A 15696-nucleotide genomic window follows, 5' to 3' on the forward strand; every position below is an offset into this window, starting at 1 on the left:
CAAACGAGAAGGGCGGTGGCACTGAGCTGGCGGGTTCTCTGGCAGGCCCGGCGGCCTCTCCAGGAAGAGGGTCCTCGCTGGCTGGTGTGCAGCCCAGACCTGCTGCGCCCCATGCCGGAGTGGGCGCTACTGCCCGAGAGGCGAGACAGAGGGGGCAAGCAACTGGTTTAAAAGCCGACTCTACTTGACACTAGGACTTAAAACCAAGGGTGAACCACCACTATGGGACTACGAAATACAAGTCATTTTACAAAGTTCCTACGGCTGTGCTGAGGCTGGTTTGGGCAGGTTTCAGTGGGCTTCCGCTATGCTAACAGGTGCTCGTGTGCTCTGGACTGGACTGAGCTGTCCGGGGTGGAAAACGAGCCAGGGGTTCCTGGGTTCAACAGGAGAGCCTACTGAAGACCACTCTGTCAGCAAGCCAGAGTGCAGAGGCAGGGCCTGGGGCAGGACACCAATGTTTAAGGGGAATCAAAGACGCCAGTCAACAGAGCCCCTTCTGCTTGGTCACTTGTAGCCTCTCACTCTTTGGCCCTCAGCCTCCCACACCTGTTGGCTCCTCTTCTAGGCAGGGAAGGAGATGTGAAAGTTGCATGCTGCAGGTAGTGTGGTAAGGAGAGGAGAAAGCAGGTGAATGGGAAAGGACACAACCTAGTGTCTGTGAGGGCTGAGGTCACCTCACTCCAACGAGGGGCACCTATTCAACAGAAAAGAGCCTGCTCCTGTCGGGAGGAGCATCTGAATCCCTGTTGCAAATACGACCTTCCCACTCGGACAGGGCAGGCTGGGCAGTATTTACTTCCAATACTGATCTCTAGAAACCCCTCTTCCTCAGGCTGGTTAGGAAAACTTGGAAATGCAATCAGCATGGTGTGGGAGAAAGGGAGCGAGGCAGGGGCCACGTGGATGAACCCACTAGCTCAGGCGACTAGAAAGAATCACACGCGGGGACCTGGCCTGTGTGCCATGTCAGGAAAGGCCCCTTCCAAACCCACTGAGGAAGACACGGAGGCAGTGGCTACACCTGTTGTAGCTGCTACTCCATCTCTTCAGCCTGGAGACCAAAAATCCACTCAGGCCAAAGCTGAGAGGATATTCCAGAGCTTGGCTAAGGCGCCACAGACCAAGTGGCCACCTGTACCTGAGAATCCACACTAACTGAAGGCAAGCTTTCACCTGCCCAAGTTAACTGTGTTAATAAGCTGAAGGGGCTGAATCAGCCCTTGGGAGCCACACGCACTGTAACATACATGGAAAGGTCTGTATTTCTGTATCCATCACTGAAAGTATGAGGTTTACTTACACTTATAGAATTGCTGAGCTGTTTCACCTTTTGCTCTAGTTGTTCTCTTTCTTGTTTTAAATCTGAACTCCATTTAAGTAACTTCTGTTTTTCTTCTTCTTTCGCTGAAAGAAAAAAAGGACCTGTTTGTAACTATAAATTCTTTGAAAAGGCCACTACATCCCCCACGATTGCCAAAGATGATATTTTCCCAAAAGCTCCCCGAGCCCCACGGCCGACACACGGAACCTGCTCACCTGGACTGTCCCTTGTACATGTACAGATATGCTAGAAAACTGTCACTGGCTTGGGCCTGGCTTTACACATATGAGATCTACTCATTTTTCAGCCCAAGAAAAGTGCTACACGACCTTCACTTCATTCAATAGCAAGCTTTTCATTTGTAACTTTAAATTTCTTTTTGAAAACAAACCAAATACTGCCTTCTAGGATTTTCTTTTTTTTTTTAAACAAGGGAATATCACACAAAATGGGGTATGAATAATTTTTTACCTGCTTTGTAGGCGATATAGGAATGAACAATTGCTAAAGTTCCTGGCCATGGAATTGCTTCTTCCTTCTTCAGCATCTGAAAAGATTTTTAGAATTTTACCTTTAGAAGGAGGTATAAATACGCATCCCCTGTGTAATAACAAGCAGTGTAGCTCCTGGCAGACAAAATCCAGGAAGGATTATGGTGGCAGGGCTGCAAAACCCTCATCTATAGTTTCTGGACTCTAAAGTTCCAGACATCAGCCTGAGAGGATGCGGTACAGCGCAGGAAGGGCCAAGCCGACTGAGCCCTGGCTTAGAAAGAGCCTGGGACTTGGCCGGACACGCCTATCTTTTCATATGGGCCACATGACCCCAACTACTCCCCACGGCCAGAACCCCCAGCACAAGCTGCACGCCTGCACAGTGGCAGCAATCACTGGGAGTTCTGCCCTTGACCTGACTGGGCTGCTTGTCTCAATTTTAGCTTTTTATGTCCCTCAAAGACAGCCTGACCAAGGAAGTTAAATACCTATCAGTTCCAAATACTAAGATATAACCTAGACTCCATGTGTAAAATTATCAGAGGGTCACAAAGCAGCAACTGGAAGAGAACAAAGAACTATCTCAACCACATCGGGGAGATGCTAGGAAGAGGACCAGGATTAAACGGGGAAAACCAGAATTCTCTCAATTCAGGATTCCAAAGAACTGAGCAGTATCCCAAAGTCTGCTCAGTTATTAAGCTTATTTATCTATTATTTAAACTTTGTCTACTTCCAAAAGAGACTTGATACTAATTATAATAAAAACATGAAGATATATGGATAGCTGAGAAAAAGAAATCAGAAACTAAGCAGATAAAGAAGAGGCTGAGACATTAATAATACAGCCGTGTGCTGCATAATGTTTTGGTAATGACAAATGACCAAATATATGATGGTGTCTTCCTAAGATTATAATGGAGCCAAAAACCTCCTATTGCCTAGTGACGTCATAGTCGTTGTAACATCGTAGAAAACATCCATCATGTGTTCATGGTGATGCTGGTGTAAACAAACCTACCCACTGTCGGTCGTATAAAAAAGTATAGCGCACGAAATTACGTACGGTATGTAATATTTGATAATAAATGACAACATACTGGCTTATGTATTTATTATACTATACTACACTTATTATCATTACTTTACAGCAGTGGTCCCCAACCTTTTTGGCACCAGGGTGCACCTATGAGAATCTAATGCCTGATGATCTGAGGTGGAGCTGAGGTGGTAATGCCAGGGCTGAGGAGTGGCTACAAATACAGATGAGGCTTCACTGGCCCGCCTGCCGCTCAAATTCCTGCTCTGTGGCCCAGTTCCTAACAAGCCATGGACCAGTACTAGTCCCCTGCTTTAGAGTGTCCTCTTTCCACTTATTAAAACAAAAAGTTCGCTATAAAACAATATGCTGTATTATGCTGGCAGCAGCCTCACATGCCTTATATTTACTGAGTCTTGATGCAACATTTTCTCTTGTGCTGATTTAATCTCGTGTTTTTTTGTTCAGTATCCTGCTGTACAGGCTTGTAGCTTGGGAGCAACAGGCTATCTCACAAAGCCTAGGTGTGCAGCAGGCTAGACCATCCAGGTGTGTGTAAATACACTCTCTGTTTGTACAACAACAAAATCACCCAACGAGGCATTGCTCAGAATGTACTCCCATTGTTAAGCAGCACATGACTCCATGTTTGCCTTTCAAATCCAGGAAATATTAAGATAGCACTTTACAGTTAGTTATCTGATCCTGATGACAACACAGATTATAAGTGACACTGTTGTTATTTGACTTAAACAATTAACTGAGCACTTTCATTCAAGGACTATATTTTCCAGAGTTTCAAAACCACATACTGGGTTTGGACCATTCTTGAGAGCATGAGGCAGAAAGTCTTAAGGATTTTGAAGGGCCAAGGTACATGAGAAGATAAATCATTTCAAATAAACAGAAGCAGTTAGGGTCCTGCCCCATCTGTACACAAAGTCACTGCCTCATAACTGTGACAGAACCTCTGAGTGGGTGGACGCTTTGAGGGTTAGTGTTGTGCCGCGGACAGGGCAGAGGTGGCCCGGAGAACCACCAGGAAAGGGAAGAGGCTCCGTCATTCCCCAGGTTGGAGGGGAAAGGAAGTCCTGTTGATTGTGTTGCCTTTCTCCATGGTCCGCACCCTGCCTGGGCCCCCACGGTACCTGGTCCTGACATCTGGGACAGATCCACATGCCCTTGGGAATTGTTTTCAGAGGCGGGTCTAAGCAGTCCAGATGATACACGCGGGAACATGTGTCACACATCAGCAGCTGACCACTTTTTCTGCAAACACTGCAAAAATCCTCATGGATATCACCCTATGAAATTTAAAGGAAAGGTAGGAGAAAGGACAAAAAGATAAAATGTGAATGTTAACATGCACATTCTGGATACGTATAAATGTTTCAGAACAATTAGCTGTGTCCCCTCTAACATGTTACGAGAGGATTCATGAAAGTAGAATTACCAATGGCATAAGCCCCCACCTGCCCCATGTGGCAAAGGTTCCCTGGGCAGGGGCAAAAATTCTTAATTTTGAAGTAGACTTTATAGGACAGCTCTGTAGTCACCTAGGCCAAAATTAATTTTACAGGTGATAGCTCAGCATTTACTATGTTTTGGCAGAGTACAACCCACATATCAGAAAGTTTAAAGACATTAAAATCTGTTCATCAAAGTGTCTACAATATCATACAAACAATTTTTATTACCTATCATTTTTGGAAGGAATTTAGTAGGATTGGGAAAGAAAACAGACAAGAAATGGAATTTTACTAAACTCTTGATCAGGGAGAAAAAAATACAGTCAAAGTTCAAAAGGGGAAAGATTAAGTCAGGATCAAATTAAACTCACATGAGCTTTCTAATATGAAGAATTTAAAAAGCCAAAGCAACAGCTGACAATGTTCTCTCTTAAAACGAGTACTTGGCATTTGCTATTCAATGGACCATTGTATTCCGGAGGCTTTAGTACTCCAGAAGGGAAAAGAAGAGCAGCCCCAGTGCACTCTGCCTGTCTCCAACACCCCATCGGTGAGTTCTAGTACTCAGGTAAGCCTGCTGGAGCCCTCTGAACAGAAGGCACAAGCAGAAATAAAAAGTCAGATCTACTTAAAATTTGCAGACAAGAAAACTGAAAAAAAAAAAAAAAAAAAAGAGGTAGTAAATAGGTAGTTTTCAGCAATTCCTGGCCTGTTCTCTAAATGGGATTAAAACCGCTGATAAAGGCACCAAAGGGAAGACTGAAGGGGCGTGTGTCAGGCGAGCTGGCAAAGGCAGTGCCACCGCTTGGAGCAGTCCCCCCTTCACTCCCAATGTGCTGTTTCAGAGCTGTGGGCTACTCTGCCAAAAAGCCCAATTTAGAAATTCTTCACAGGAAATGATGATACAGACAGCAGTGTTCAATTCTTCCTTTCTACGGAATAACCCCTCAACCACCACAGCAGAAGGAATGTACCTGCCCAGACCTACAATTTCTCTCTCTAGGAAAGTTTCTCTAATAATTCACTAGGGTATCCAGCAGCCTAGAAAACTGGCTGTAAAAAGTTTTAAGATAATCAGAATGTGGATGGATTTTACCCTTTCTCAAAAAGAAAATGTTATCTCTGGGCCGTAAAAAAGGTACTCAGTACATGGGAAAAAATACCGCATGATAATGCAGCCCCAGCAGCTCAATTTCCAGGCGTTGAAAGAGGCAAGGTTTCATCATCCCTCGATGAACCATGCTTTTCTTCTTTCATTCTTAATATCAGGCTGAGGGGTGCTCTTGTCTGCAGAGCTGGCCCTATGTTGCAAGTCTGCATCTTAATGACGTTTATAAAAATTTTAGGGTTGCAGACAGTATTTTTTTGCATAATAAAATTATTGGTGATGAAGTACATGAGATAAACTGGGCATCTTATTCAGAGGGATTTGTTGGGTAAAGAGTTCTACTCATTCTTCTTTGCTCCTGAGTGAGGACACCATCAAGAAGTGGAAGGCGGAGAGTAGGCAAAATAAAAATTACTTTCTTTCAAGCTGTGAAAGGAAGGAAAACGCCCCGTCCTCTTCACACAGCCCACAGCGGCAGCTCCTAACCTTGCTGGTGTCAGGACCACACCACACTCTCAACATCACTAAAGACCTCCAAGAGCTTTGGTTTACGTGTGTCATACATATTGATATTTACTACATTAGAAGTCTTATAACTTTTTAAATTTGAAATCATGATAGACTTAGAAGTTATAAAAATAGCTTACTGAAAAAATTTAAAACCCCAGAACACACAAGCGAACGCTCCATTAGCTGTTAGAGCGATGGCATCACCACTCGTCAGGAAAACTCCACAGTCCACTCTTGAGAGAATGAGAATGAACACGGAAAAGAATGTCTCAGTATTATCATGACAGTAGTTCTGATCTTAGAAACTCCCTGAAAGTGTCTCAGGAATCCCTCCACACCACACTGGAGAACTACTGCCCATAGAAATAAATATAAAATGACAAGCTATAAATTTCATCTACATGGAATGTGTTCTTTGCTGAAAGAGAGCGGATAAAGTCCTACAGAGGTGTGGCACCAGGGCAAAAAGCTTGGACTTTGGTGACTGACCAAATTATTACCACAAACCAAATGGTAAGTTGAAAGATTGCTGACCCACAATTCTTTGCTAGGAGCTGAGGACACATTTTTTTTTTTTTTTTAGAAATACTCTGGTTGTATTGATTTCAACTTTGCTAAAAAAAAAAAAAATCATAACTATATCTTCCCCTTCTCATAGAAATGGCGATGGCAACAAGGTATATCCTAAGGATTAGTGTCCGGCTGGGTCTTGTATTACCACATCCTTCTAGAGGGTTATTGACCTCCAGGAAATGCTTGCCTTAATTAATATTGTTGGGGCTTCTGCCACCCAGCAGCAAATATACTGAGCCCCGTGTGCTGATTTTAATCAGTGCCACTGTAGGAATGCTGTAAAAGTAGAAGTCAATTATCTTTTTTAAAAAATCCATTCCACTAGGTTTAAATTAGGAATTTCTCAATATACTTAGTGGTTCTGGAAAAGCTTTCCCTTATCTTTAGGTTTCTGAAAAGAACAGTGTTTGCATTTTAAGATAAAACCTGGCAGAAGCTTTTAGTTCGTGATTTGATCTGAGTGGATCCTTTCAAGAAAACAGTTTTATAAACCCCCTCAACCAAAAATCACTTACAAAAAACAACAACACTGTTTAGGAAAGAGACACACATGCAGAACCACAAAGCCATCTGCTGCCCGGCGCTGTGCACCACCCTGAGAGAGAGCCCTACCAAGAGCTAGGAGATGTCAATGCCTTTGGCAAAGTTTCAACTGAGGAAAAGTTGGGACAATCGTTAGTGCCAGAAAACAAGATTTCTAACAGGGACTCCCTGGTGCTAATTAGCAGGTCAGGTAGAAAACAAGAATCAACTACTAATGCCAAAGGTCAGGAATGCTGGACGAACTGCTCTATACTGAGGGTGAGTCACCAACTACATCCGAAGAAGGACACTTGCCGGAGAACAGAATTCTTCTATGACCCCAATCCCCCAAAGATGACACTTTTTTTGTTGTTTCTGGAATTTTAAGCGAGGATGTACATACACATGGTATTCTTCTGCTCTTTGGAGAGGGATAGACTATTAGTAAATACTAAGAATCTTAAAAGTCATGGGACATTTTACTTGAGGTTGATTTTAAAGACAAGCGCTGTAACTCACAAAAGACATGGGACATGCACAAAATGAGCCTCTTGGTTTCCCTCCTCAAACTAAACATGCTCCTTTCGTCATTTCCAACAAATGTCAACTTCATCCTTCTAGCTGTTTAGGCCAAAACTGGATTTACCCTTGACTACTCATTATCTAATCCTGCTGGCTTTTCAAAGGAGATGTAGACTCAATCGCTTTTCTCCATCTCTACTTGTACCATCCTATTAGGCCAAGCCAGCACCGGCTCTTGCCTGGATGACCACATCAGCCTCGTGTCCGGTTTCCCTGCCTCCCTCCTATCCTCTCCACAGTCTCTTCTCCATCTTTCACATACAGTGATCCTTTTAAAATCTAAATCAATTTTGTAAACACCTTAAAATAATAAATGCAGGCAAGAACCATCAAAGGATGTGAAAAACCAATCAGTAATGGTTTGTTGGGGAACTGGATATTTATATAGACTCAAAGCTATCTCCACCAGAGGAAAAAGGTACCTTTACAAATGGAGAAAGTTGAAGGAATTATTTTAAGGATGAAAGTTAACGTCGCCGACAACAGGACAGACTGACAACACATGCCTCCTGCTGTGATGCACTGAGAAGGACTCAGCATCACTTACTTAGTGTTCCTACAAACGTGCACAGCTTCCTTCAGGAAACAATCAGGTCATCCAAACGGAGGACACTACGCGGCGACTGGCCTATCTTTTTAAAAAGGTCGATGTCATGAAAGACAAAGAAAGGCTGAGAAACTGTTCAAAGTAAGGAGACTAAAGAGACAACGTGATGACAATAAATGTCAAGAGTGACCTTGGATTGGATCCTGGAGTGGAAAAAATAAAGTGCTGCTAAGGCAATATCTGAGACAATTGGAGAAATCTGAATATAAACTGTATATTATATAATATTTTATCAGTGTTAAATTTCCTCAAGTTGATAACTGCATTGTGGCTATATCAGAGAATAGCTTTAGTCTTAGGAGATATAAGCCAAAGTGTTTTGGGTGAAGATTCATGTCGTCTGCTGTTTCTTAAGTAGTTCAGCACAGTGTGTGCATGCGTGCGCGCACATGCACGCGCGTGTGTGTGTAGGGTGGAGAAACATACATGGTAAAATGGTCACTGATGAATCCAGGTGATGGGTATACATTTGTTCTTTGTATTGTTATTATAACTTCTCCATAAGTTTGAAAATTTTCAAAATGGTCAAAAAGTTACATCACTCTTCTACTCAAAACCCTCTGATGTGTTCTCATTTAACTTAAGAGTGAAAGCCACAAGGCCCTGCACTGCCCAAGGTCTGGCCACCTCCAGGGTTCTACCCCCGGCCACTCTTGCCTGCTCACTGCCCTAGCATCCTGGTCGTCCTGCTTTTCTTCCATGCCATGGACATGTCTACCTCACGGCTTTTGCACGACTGTTCCCTACTGTTCCCTCTGCATGGAATGCTCTTGCCCCACGTACTCCCCTTCCTATCAGAGCGCCTTTCTCTCACCACTTTTGGTAGAAGAGCAGCCTCCTGCCATACTCCTTATGTCCCTTATTCTGTCCCACTGGTTTTCACAGTGCTTACCACTACCTGACATATTATACATTCATTTGTTTATCACTAGGCTCTGGCCAAACAATATGAGCTCCTTGAGGGCAGGGAGTTGGTTTTGTTCCCTCTTTTGTCCCCAGCCTTGGGAACAGTGCTTGCTCAGCAGAGTAGCTCTTGGTGAGTGTTTGCTGAGTGAACTCCCTGCTTTGTAAATACTTATTTAAAAACTTAGGGTACTAGTTTACACCCCTGCAGTTTCTGGGCGAAGGACTACTAAGTATCTGACACTTTTTCAGGAATCCGTTTCTGATTAACTATGCTGAATACAGATGTTTTAAAGAAAAGTTTTCCATGTCTTAAACTGCTGCGGGAAGGTACACTTTGTTCATTTCCCCACCTCCAAAACACCGAAGATAGAAACCTGCACACTTTCCAATTATATGAGCTGACTCCCCACCATGTCCCCTGCCTGAGAACTCATTCACCGCGGATCAAATCCAGACTCTGAAAACTCTGACTGAGCCTTCTGATGTTGTGAGCCTCAAGGACACAGCGGGACCTAGGGCCCGAGCAGAAAGCTGCTTTACTGGCATAAAGTGTCCTGTAGGGATTACTGCTGTTCCAGGGTTAGTCAAGGAGATACAGCTGGTAAGGAGACAACACAGGATAACGGTTTCCCCGATTTAAACTCTCGGAAAGAGAGTGAGCTTTTCCCAAGTTACTTACGTCTGTGGAGGTGGGGCTGGGCAGGGACACAGGCTGAACAGGTGCAGGGAAAGTGAATGTGGTCTCTGTCTTTTCATTTTCAGGGGACTCAGGATGACTGGATGGGGGGGATGTTGGGGTAAGGGCTCCAAACCCCAGCACTGCATTGTATTTTGGAGGACGACCTATATACCAAGAGAAGGGAACAAAAGGGAAAAAAGGGGGAGGGAAAGAAAGGGGGAAAAATGATCTTACATACCTTTGGCCAGTGTTCCTCATTGGCTAGCATGGAAAAGGAAGTGAGGTAGCAGACAGAAGGTTAATACAACAGTTCCAAAGAGAGAAAGAGAAGCAAAGATTTAAATGTCATTAGAAACAACTTCATGAGTCTCAAAAGAAGGGAGGAAAAGAGAGCCTTGGAGAATGACAGGAGGTGCTGGGTCATGTTACAGGGCCTTGCTTTGGTCAGAAAACAGTGACGTTTCTGGACTATTACAATTTGAGATTTCTAATGTGAGAACCAAAGCTCACTGGGAGTCAAGGCCAGGTGTAAGAACTGATTTTATTTTTCCCTATCTTTTGCATATTTGTTCTTTAATGTTTCTCTGCAACCATCATTCTCACAGTAACATTAATGAGTCTCAGTTCCTACAAACAGATTTATGATTTTTTCTGCTTTTCCTTTTCTCTTCTGCCTGTATTTTGGTCATTTCACTGCCTGTGAGGGTGGAGAAAGGCAGAGCAAGGAGATAAAATTCAAGTTAACTATTCTTACCCCTTGCTGGTAGAGCTAGTAAGAGAGACATATTCTGGGAGTAGCTGGAACCTAGGGCTACACGATGACCTGGGCTTAAATATGAATGTAAGTGGGTCTGGACTCAGGTGCCCTCTGCAGTTGATCAAGAATTGTCTCCCTGCTTTCTATCACAAACATTTTGGTGAGCTACCAGTCTAAGAACTGGGGCTATTCCAAAGTCTTAGGAAAGGCTGTCACCAGCAACACTGCTAACTCTGCGAGACCTCATTTGAGCAAGAGCATTCTGAATCAAACCTCATGGCTACAGAGGATCTATAAGTGAGCCCTAAAGAGTGTGGAAAGCCCAAGCCGACCACTCTTGCCAGATATGTCTAAATCAGAGTTCTTGTCTTCCATGGGCCAGGGTCATAGCTTCTGAGCTATGCATGAACAAAAGTGCAAGCCTAGACCCCAAAGGAAAAAGAGAGGTACATAACTGCCTACGAGCACTGGTGGATGGTACAAGGATCATGACTTTGCCAACAGTTACAATTTATATCAAAATTATGCACAGGAGTCCTGATTGTCAGACATTACACAAACATTACCTATTTGTGTTAAACTGGCAATGTTTGCAGTACAAAGACAGAGCATATTGGTTTGTCTTTTCTAGGAAACTTAGTGCTCTGAGAAGAAGCGGAATATGAATGCTCTTTGTTCACCCACAGAAGGCATATCCTAGGCATTGCAAATGCAGGCTTTTATCTTCTGACCTTGGCAAGAGATGCCAAGGTCTTTCTGGCTCATTTACCCCTGTCCTCTTATCAGATACTACCCAACAGCAGGCCAATTAACTGTGGCTTCTGGCTGGGGGCTCCTTTCTGAGAACTGTGTCAAAGGTCACTAAAAAGCACCGAAAATAAAACAACAAAAAATAACCCATAACATTGATTATTGTGGCACAGAACTGATACCAAGCAATGACTTACGGTTTCCTATCTGAATATTTTTGACTATTTGAATGACGAGGCTGATGCAACGTAAGAATGGGTCACTAAGGGTGGGTATGCTACCTCTTTGGGGGAAGAGGTGGTAACGGTACAGTTGCAGCCCTCCCTAAGGCAGACAAAGGGTCGGGGTGACCTCCTCAGCTTCCAATAGCTCTGAGATTGTGTGTGCACACGCGAAAATTAGTATGCTACTCCACTCACTCCGCAACCTTTCTAGCCTGGAACTATAATTCAGGGACACATTATCATGTGGAGAAAGGGACCTTGGGATGTATTACTGACATCAAAGAACAATTTCAGAACCTTGTTTATGAGCTCAAATTCTGAGCTATTAGGACCTATTTAGACCTGCACGGTGAGAGCTGTTGCTGCTGTCATCTTTGGCCTGCCCTGGGGAGGTCTGAAATACGGGGATGGAGCTCTTTAGGAATTTCTGCTTTCAGGAGCCTGTTTTGACGGTGACCTTTTCTTCCTCAGCTGGAGATGCCCTCTTTTCATAGATTCTAAGTTCTGGGTGTGGCTACCTCTCTCCTTCCTGGAGAGTCTGCAGCTCACAGAAACTTGATAGTCATGTTCTGATGGCAGCAAGACAACTTAGACACTACTAAGAACACCTTGGCAACAGCAGTGCTCTGTCTGCTCAAGGATGCTAAAATGCTTCCTTTCACACTGTGTTCTGGTCACTGTGCTATTCAGGGATGGGCTGGTGGGCCCAGGGCAGAGACGCTGCATTAAGCCATTCCCCTGAGTCAGCTTTGCTAGATTACCATGAAAGGCAGCTTTTGATTCAGTACACACAATTCTAAAAAAAGAAATATTGCTCTCTTTTTCCCTCATTCTCAGAGACTAACAACAACAAAACTATTTTCAAGGGATATAGGAGTTAGGCTCTAGGACAATGGGAGAAGGGACAGGGAAGAAAAACGACACAGAAAGCAAAAGCAACAGCGAGGGAGAAATACAAGAAGGTACTCACCTCTCTTCCGGGTCCCCGGATGCATTGTACTGTTCAGGTATGTGACTGCACTCTTCTTACGCTTTGAAGTGTGAAGAAGGAAAGGTGATTGGTTTCATAGCATGGTTACCACTAATACTGGCAAAAGCTAAAGACCAAGCACAGCACGCCTGTCAACGTGCCAACCAGTTAGTGTTAGTCACCCCAAGGTCTCGGTGCTAACGTGTTTTATTATATGTACTTGGCTCAGAGAATATTCCAGAGAGATCTGCCTCTGCTTCAGATGACGGCTATGTTGAAGCCAGAATGAATTAAATTTCTTAAGGCAGGTTTGCATCAAACTTAGGAAAAAACTAAGGGGAGAGCAGTGAATAATAAAAACGAAATAATGGAATCAACCAGAGGAAAATCCGCCATTTCACAAAGTTGGCCAAGAACAACCACGGCACCGCTCTTAAGTGGGTTTTCAAATGGGTGGTGCCGAACAAGTCATGAATAAAGCTGGAAGGGCCAAGTGCTGGCCAGGCGTACCTCTGGCTCGAAGACCGCTCCACTGTACACGGGATTTGCTGTTGTTCTTCTTTTTCGCTCTTGCCTCTTGCTTTGGATTTCTTGGGAAAGCAAAAGGTCTGAATTAGAAGAGAGGTATGGAGACCCTCAAAAACTTCATTTCATTGTTTTAACTATTAGTTTCCACATGAGAAATTAGAAATGGGGGCCAGTCTCTCTGTTCCACTGCAGCCTCAGCAGAGAGAAGCGAATATATTTCCTGGGAGCAGATATGCAGGACCATCCGCTCTCACCTCTCAGAAAGCAGGATCATGCTGTCCCACAGTGTGGCTCTCTGTGACTGAGAGCTTAACGGTAGACAACACTTATAAACAAGCTGTCTTGATTTATTTTTAGATCACCATAATATAGGTCTGGATGAACTTTATCCATGACAATAGTTCATCATTCTTGAATTAAATAACCAAGACAATATAGCTTTGTAACTGTTCTTAAGATTCTGATAACCTAGAGTAACTGACAAATATAGACAAATACTTGTCAGAGGGACATTTTCTACTTCATGCTGTCAGAAAAAAAAAAAAAAAAAAAAAAGTTCCCCTAAGTGAACAGAAGTCGCTTTAAGCCAGGCACTTGAGTGGCTTCCCCAAGACAGTGGAAGGGGAGGGAGGGACTAAACATTAGAAGGAGGGAAAGTAATTTTTACTCTAAAGGAAATAAAGCCCACATTGATGGAATTACACTGTACTTGTGTTCCAGCTTCCTATTCTAGCAATACAATCAAACACCATTTTTAAGAACAAAGCTCTGGACTAGAGGCATGGCATATTCATGAATATCTTCTCTTACCTTCTAGATGGTCATGTGTCACCAACCCTAGAGACACCATGAAGGCAAGTTTCTGTGCCAGAGAAAAGAAGAATCTACTTCAGTTTGGGTTCTCACAGAGCCAATCGCATGTTCCTAGTTAAGAGTCCCGGGGAAAGCCAGCCCAATAGGCTAGTCACCTGAAGGAGGCCAGGTTCAGGTGAACAAACAGCGGGGTGCCCTCCACTCTTAGCAGCTGTGGAGCCACCAGTAGCTTTGTCTTACAGGGACCAAAAGAGAAGGACTAGGGCCGACATCTACTTTCTCAATGACAGAAATCAGCATCTTGAGTGACCTACATTTGTTTGTTTCAGAAAAATCCTCTTAGAAGGAATAGGACTTCATATTTGAAACACACGCAGAGCATCCCACACAAGCTCTGGATTCTAAGTACTTCACTTGTCATAACGAGGTCTTCACTTGTCATGCCAGGTCAGGGTTCCTTACCTTTTTACCACTAATGACTAAACAATGCTAACTCAAAGCTAAATGAATTTTAGGAATAATAGCAGGAGGTTCTGCTTAATACTATGATTCTTCAATCAAACATGGGCTTAAAAATTATAGAACCATGTCTCTCTAACTAGAATGATTAAAATACTGCACTCCAGAGATGGACTAATACATGCTTAAAGTTGGAGAGAGCAACAGTTTGACTCCTATTTTCCTCTTTGGTCGCGCGTGGTCTGGAAAGTACTGTCTTCATTTTCTGCTGTACCACCACGTGGGGCTGCTACGTATGCCGAATATGCCTCATTAATTTCTTTTGCTGATGAATAAAGAACATCATCGATTGATAGGAGACATACTCCTGTAGAATTATTTATACCACAGTCTGGCCTTCAAAAATCCTGACATTTCATCCTCAACATTAAATATCATGATATTCTGGCCTGAAGCGATAGGTTCAGGCTATTCGAGATAACTTTTTTGAAGATACAGTTCTTGAGCAAGTCACTTGAAAACACAGAAATGTCCTTTACTGATATTCCGAGGCCTAAAGAAATGTCTTTATTTCTTATTCCAAAACTTAGGTGGCACCAATCCCCCTAGAGCACTTCGGTAAGGAAAAAGCAGTCTTGGATTTGCCCATTTTCCGCACTGCACTGTTGAAACAGCATGCACTTTGTTGTTACCAATCAACACATTCCTGATTTTCACTATTCTTTTAAAACTTAATCAGGATTAGCAGGTGTCTACCAACTGTTCTGTTAATAAGGCAGTGTGGACTGACATTCACGTGCCCTTTCTTTCAGTTAGGTAACAGCACCCTTCTCGGTCACCCATATCCAGTTCACCTTCACCAGTCTAGATCGAGCTCACAAAAGTATTATTAAATGGGAAAAAAAAAATCTCTTCTCCTATGGAACAGATTTTCAGTGATAAACTAACAAGTGATCAAGAACTTTCACCTCATCTACGTATCAAACGTATGCCAAGAACTAATTTCTTCTCTCGATGGCAGCGACTCTGCCCATCTCGAAGGGGAAGTGTCTGCTGCTCCACATGCTGGCCCACGCCGTGCCACTGACGTGAGACATCCTTTGGTTTCTTTTCACAAGGAAATTTTGCTAATAGCTTGATTTACTTTTGCTCCTCCAAGCATAATAATTGTCAGAAATTTTACGGATGATTTTACAAGTTTCTCAGCAACTTGCATGACTAGTACTTCTTTCTGGTTCAAGTTTTGGTCCCTTCTTCAGAGATAAACTAAAAGCGAATCCATTTCCTATCAGACAGAATTATAAGTTGTACTTGTTTTACAAAACCTTCACTGGCTTAATAAGCCACTGCCTTAAAAAAATTACATGAAGCTTTGATGGATT

The 15696-nt window shown here is 43.3% G+C and overlaps 1 protein-coding gene across 14 annotated transcripts in view; it reads right to left on the reverse strand.

Moving 5' to 3' along the window:
- The window catches only part of PHF21A (PHD finger protein 21A), a 151654-nt gene that overhangs the window by 1574 nt on the left and 134384 nt on the right, over positions 1 to 15696 (reverse strand). For 10 of the 14 annotated variants that reach the window (XM_016146777.2, XM_036221253.1, XM_016146778.2 and 7 more), the window contains 7 exons: positions 13853 to 13904; positions 13025 to 13104; positions 12515 to 12575; positions 9814 to 9977; positions 4006 to 4161; positions 1796 to 1871; positions 1304 to 1407 (listed from right to left, as the gene is read on the reverse strand). In XM_016146777.2, the coding sequence (XP_016002263.1) occupies positions 1304 to 1407; positions 1796 to 1871; positions 4006 to 4161; positions 9814 to 9977; positions 12515 to 12575; positions 13025 to 13104; positions 13853 to 13904 (693 nt within the window). Of the gene's footprint in view, positions 1 to 1303; positions 1408 to 1795; positions 1872 to 4005; positions 4162 to 9813; positions 9978 to 10051; positions 10075 to 12514; positions 12576 to 13024; positions 13105 to 13852; positions 13905 to 15696 lie in introns of all 14 variants that reach the window. The other 4 variants (XM_016146788.2, XM_016146786.2, XM_036221254.1 and 1 more) reach the window with 1 other exon arrangement.

This window comes from Rousettus aegyptiacus, unplaced genomic scaffold (assembly GCF_014176215.1).
Source record: "Rousettus aegyptiacus isolate mRouAeg1 unplaced genomic scaffold, mRouAeg1.p scaffold_m13_p_5, whole genome shotgun sequence".
Lineage (NCBI taxonomy): Eukaryota > Metazoa > Chordata > Mammalia > Chiroptera > Pteropodidae > Rousettus > Rousettus aegyptiacus.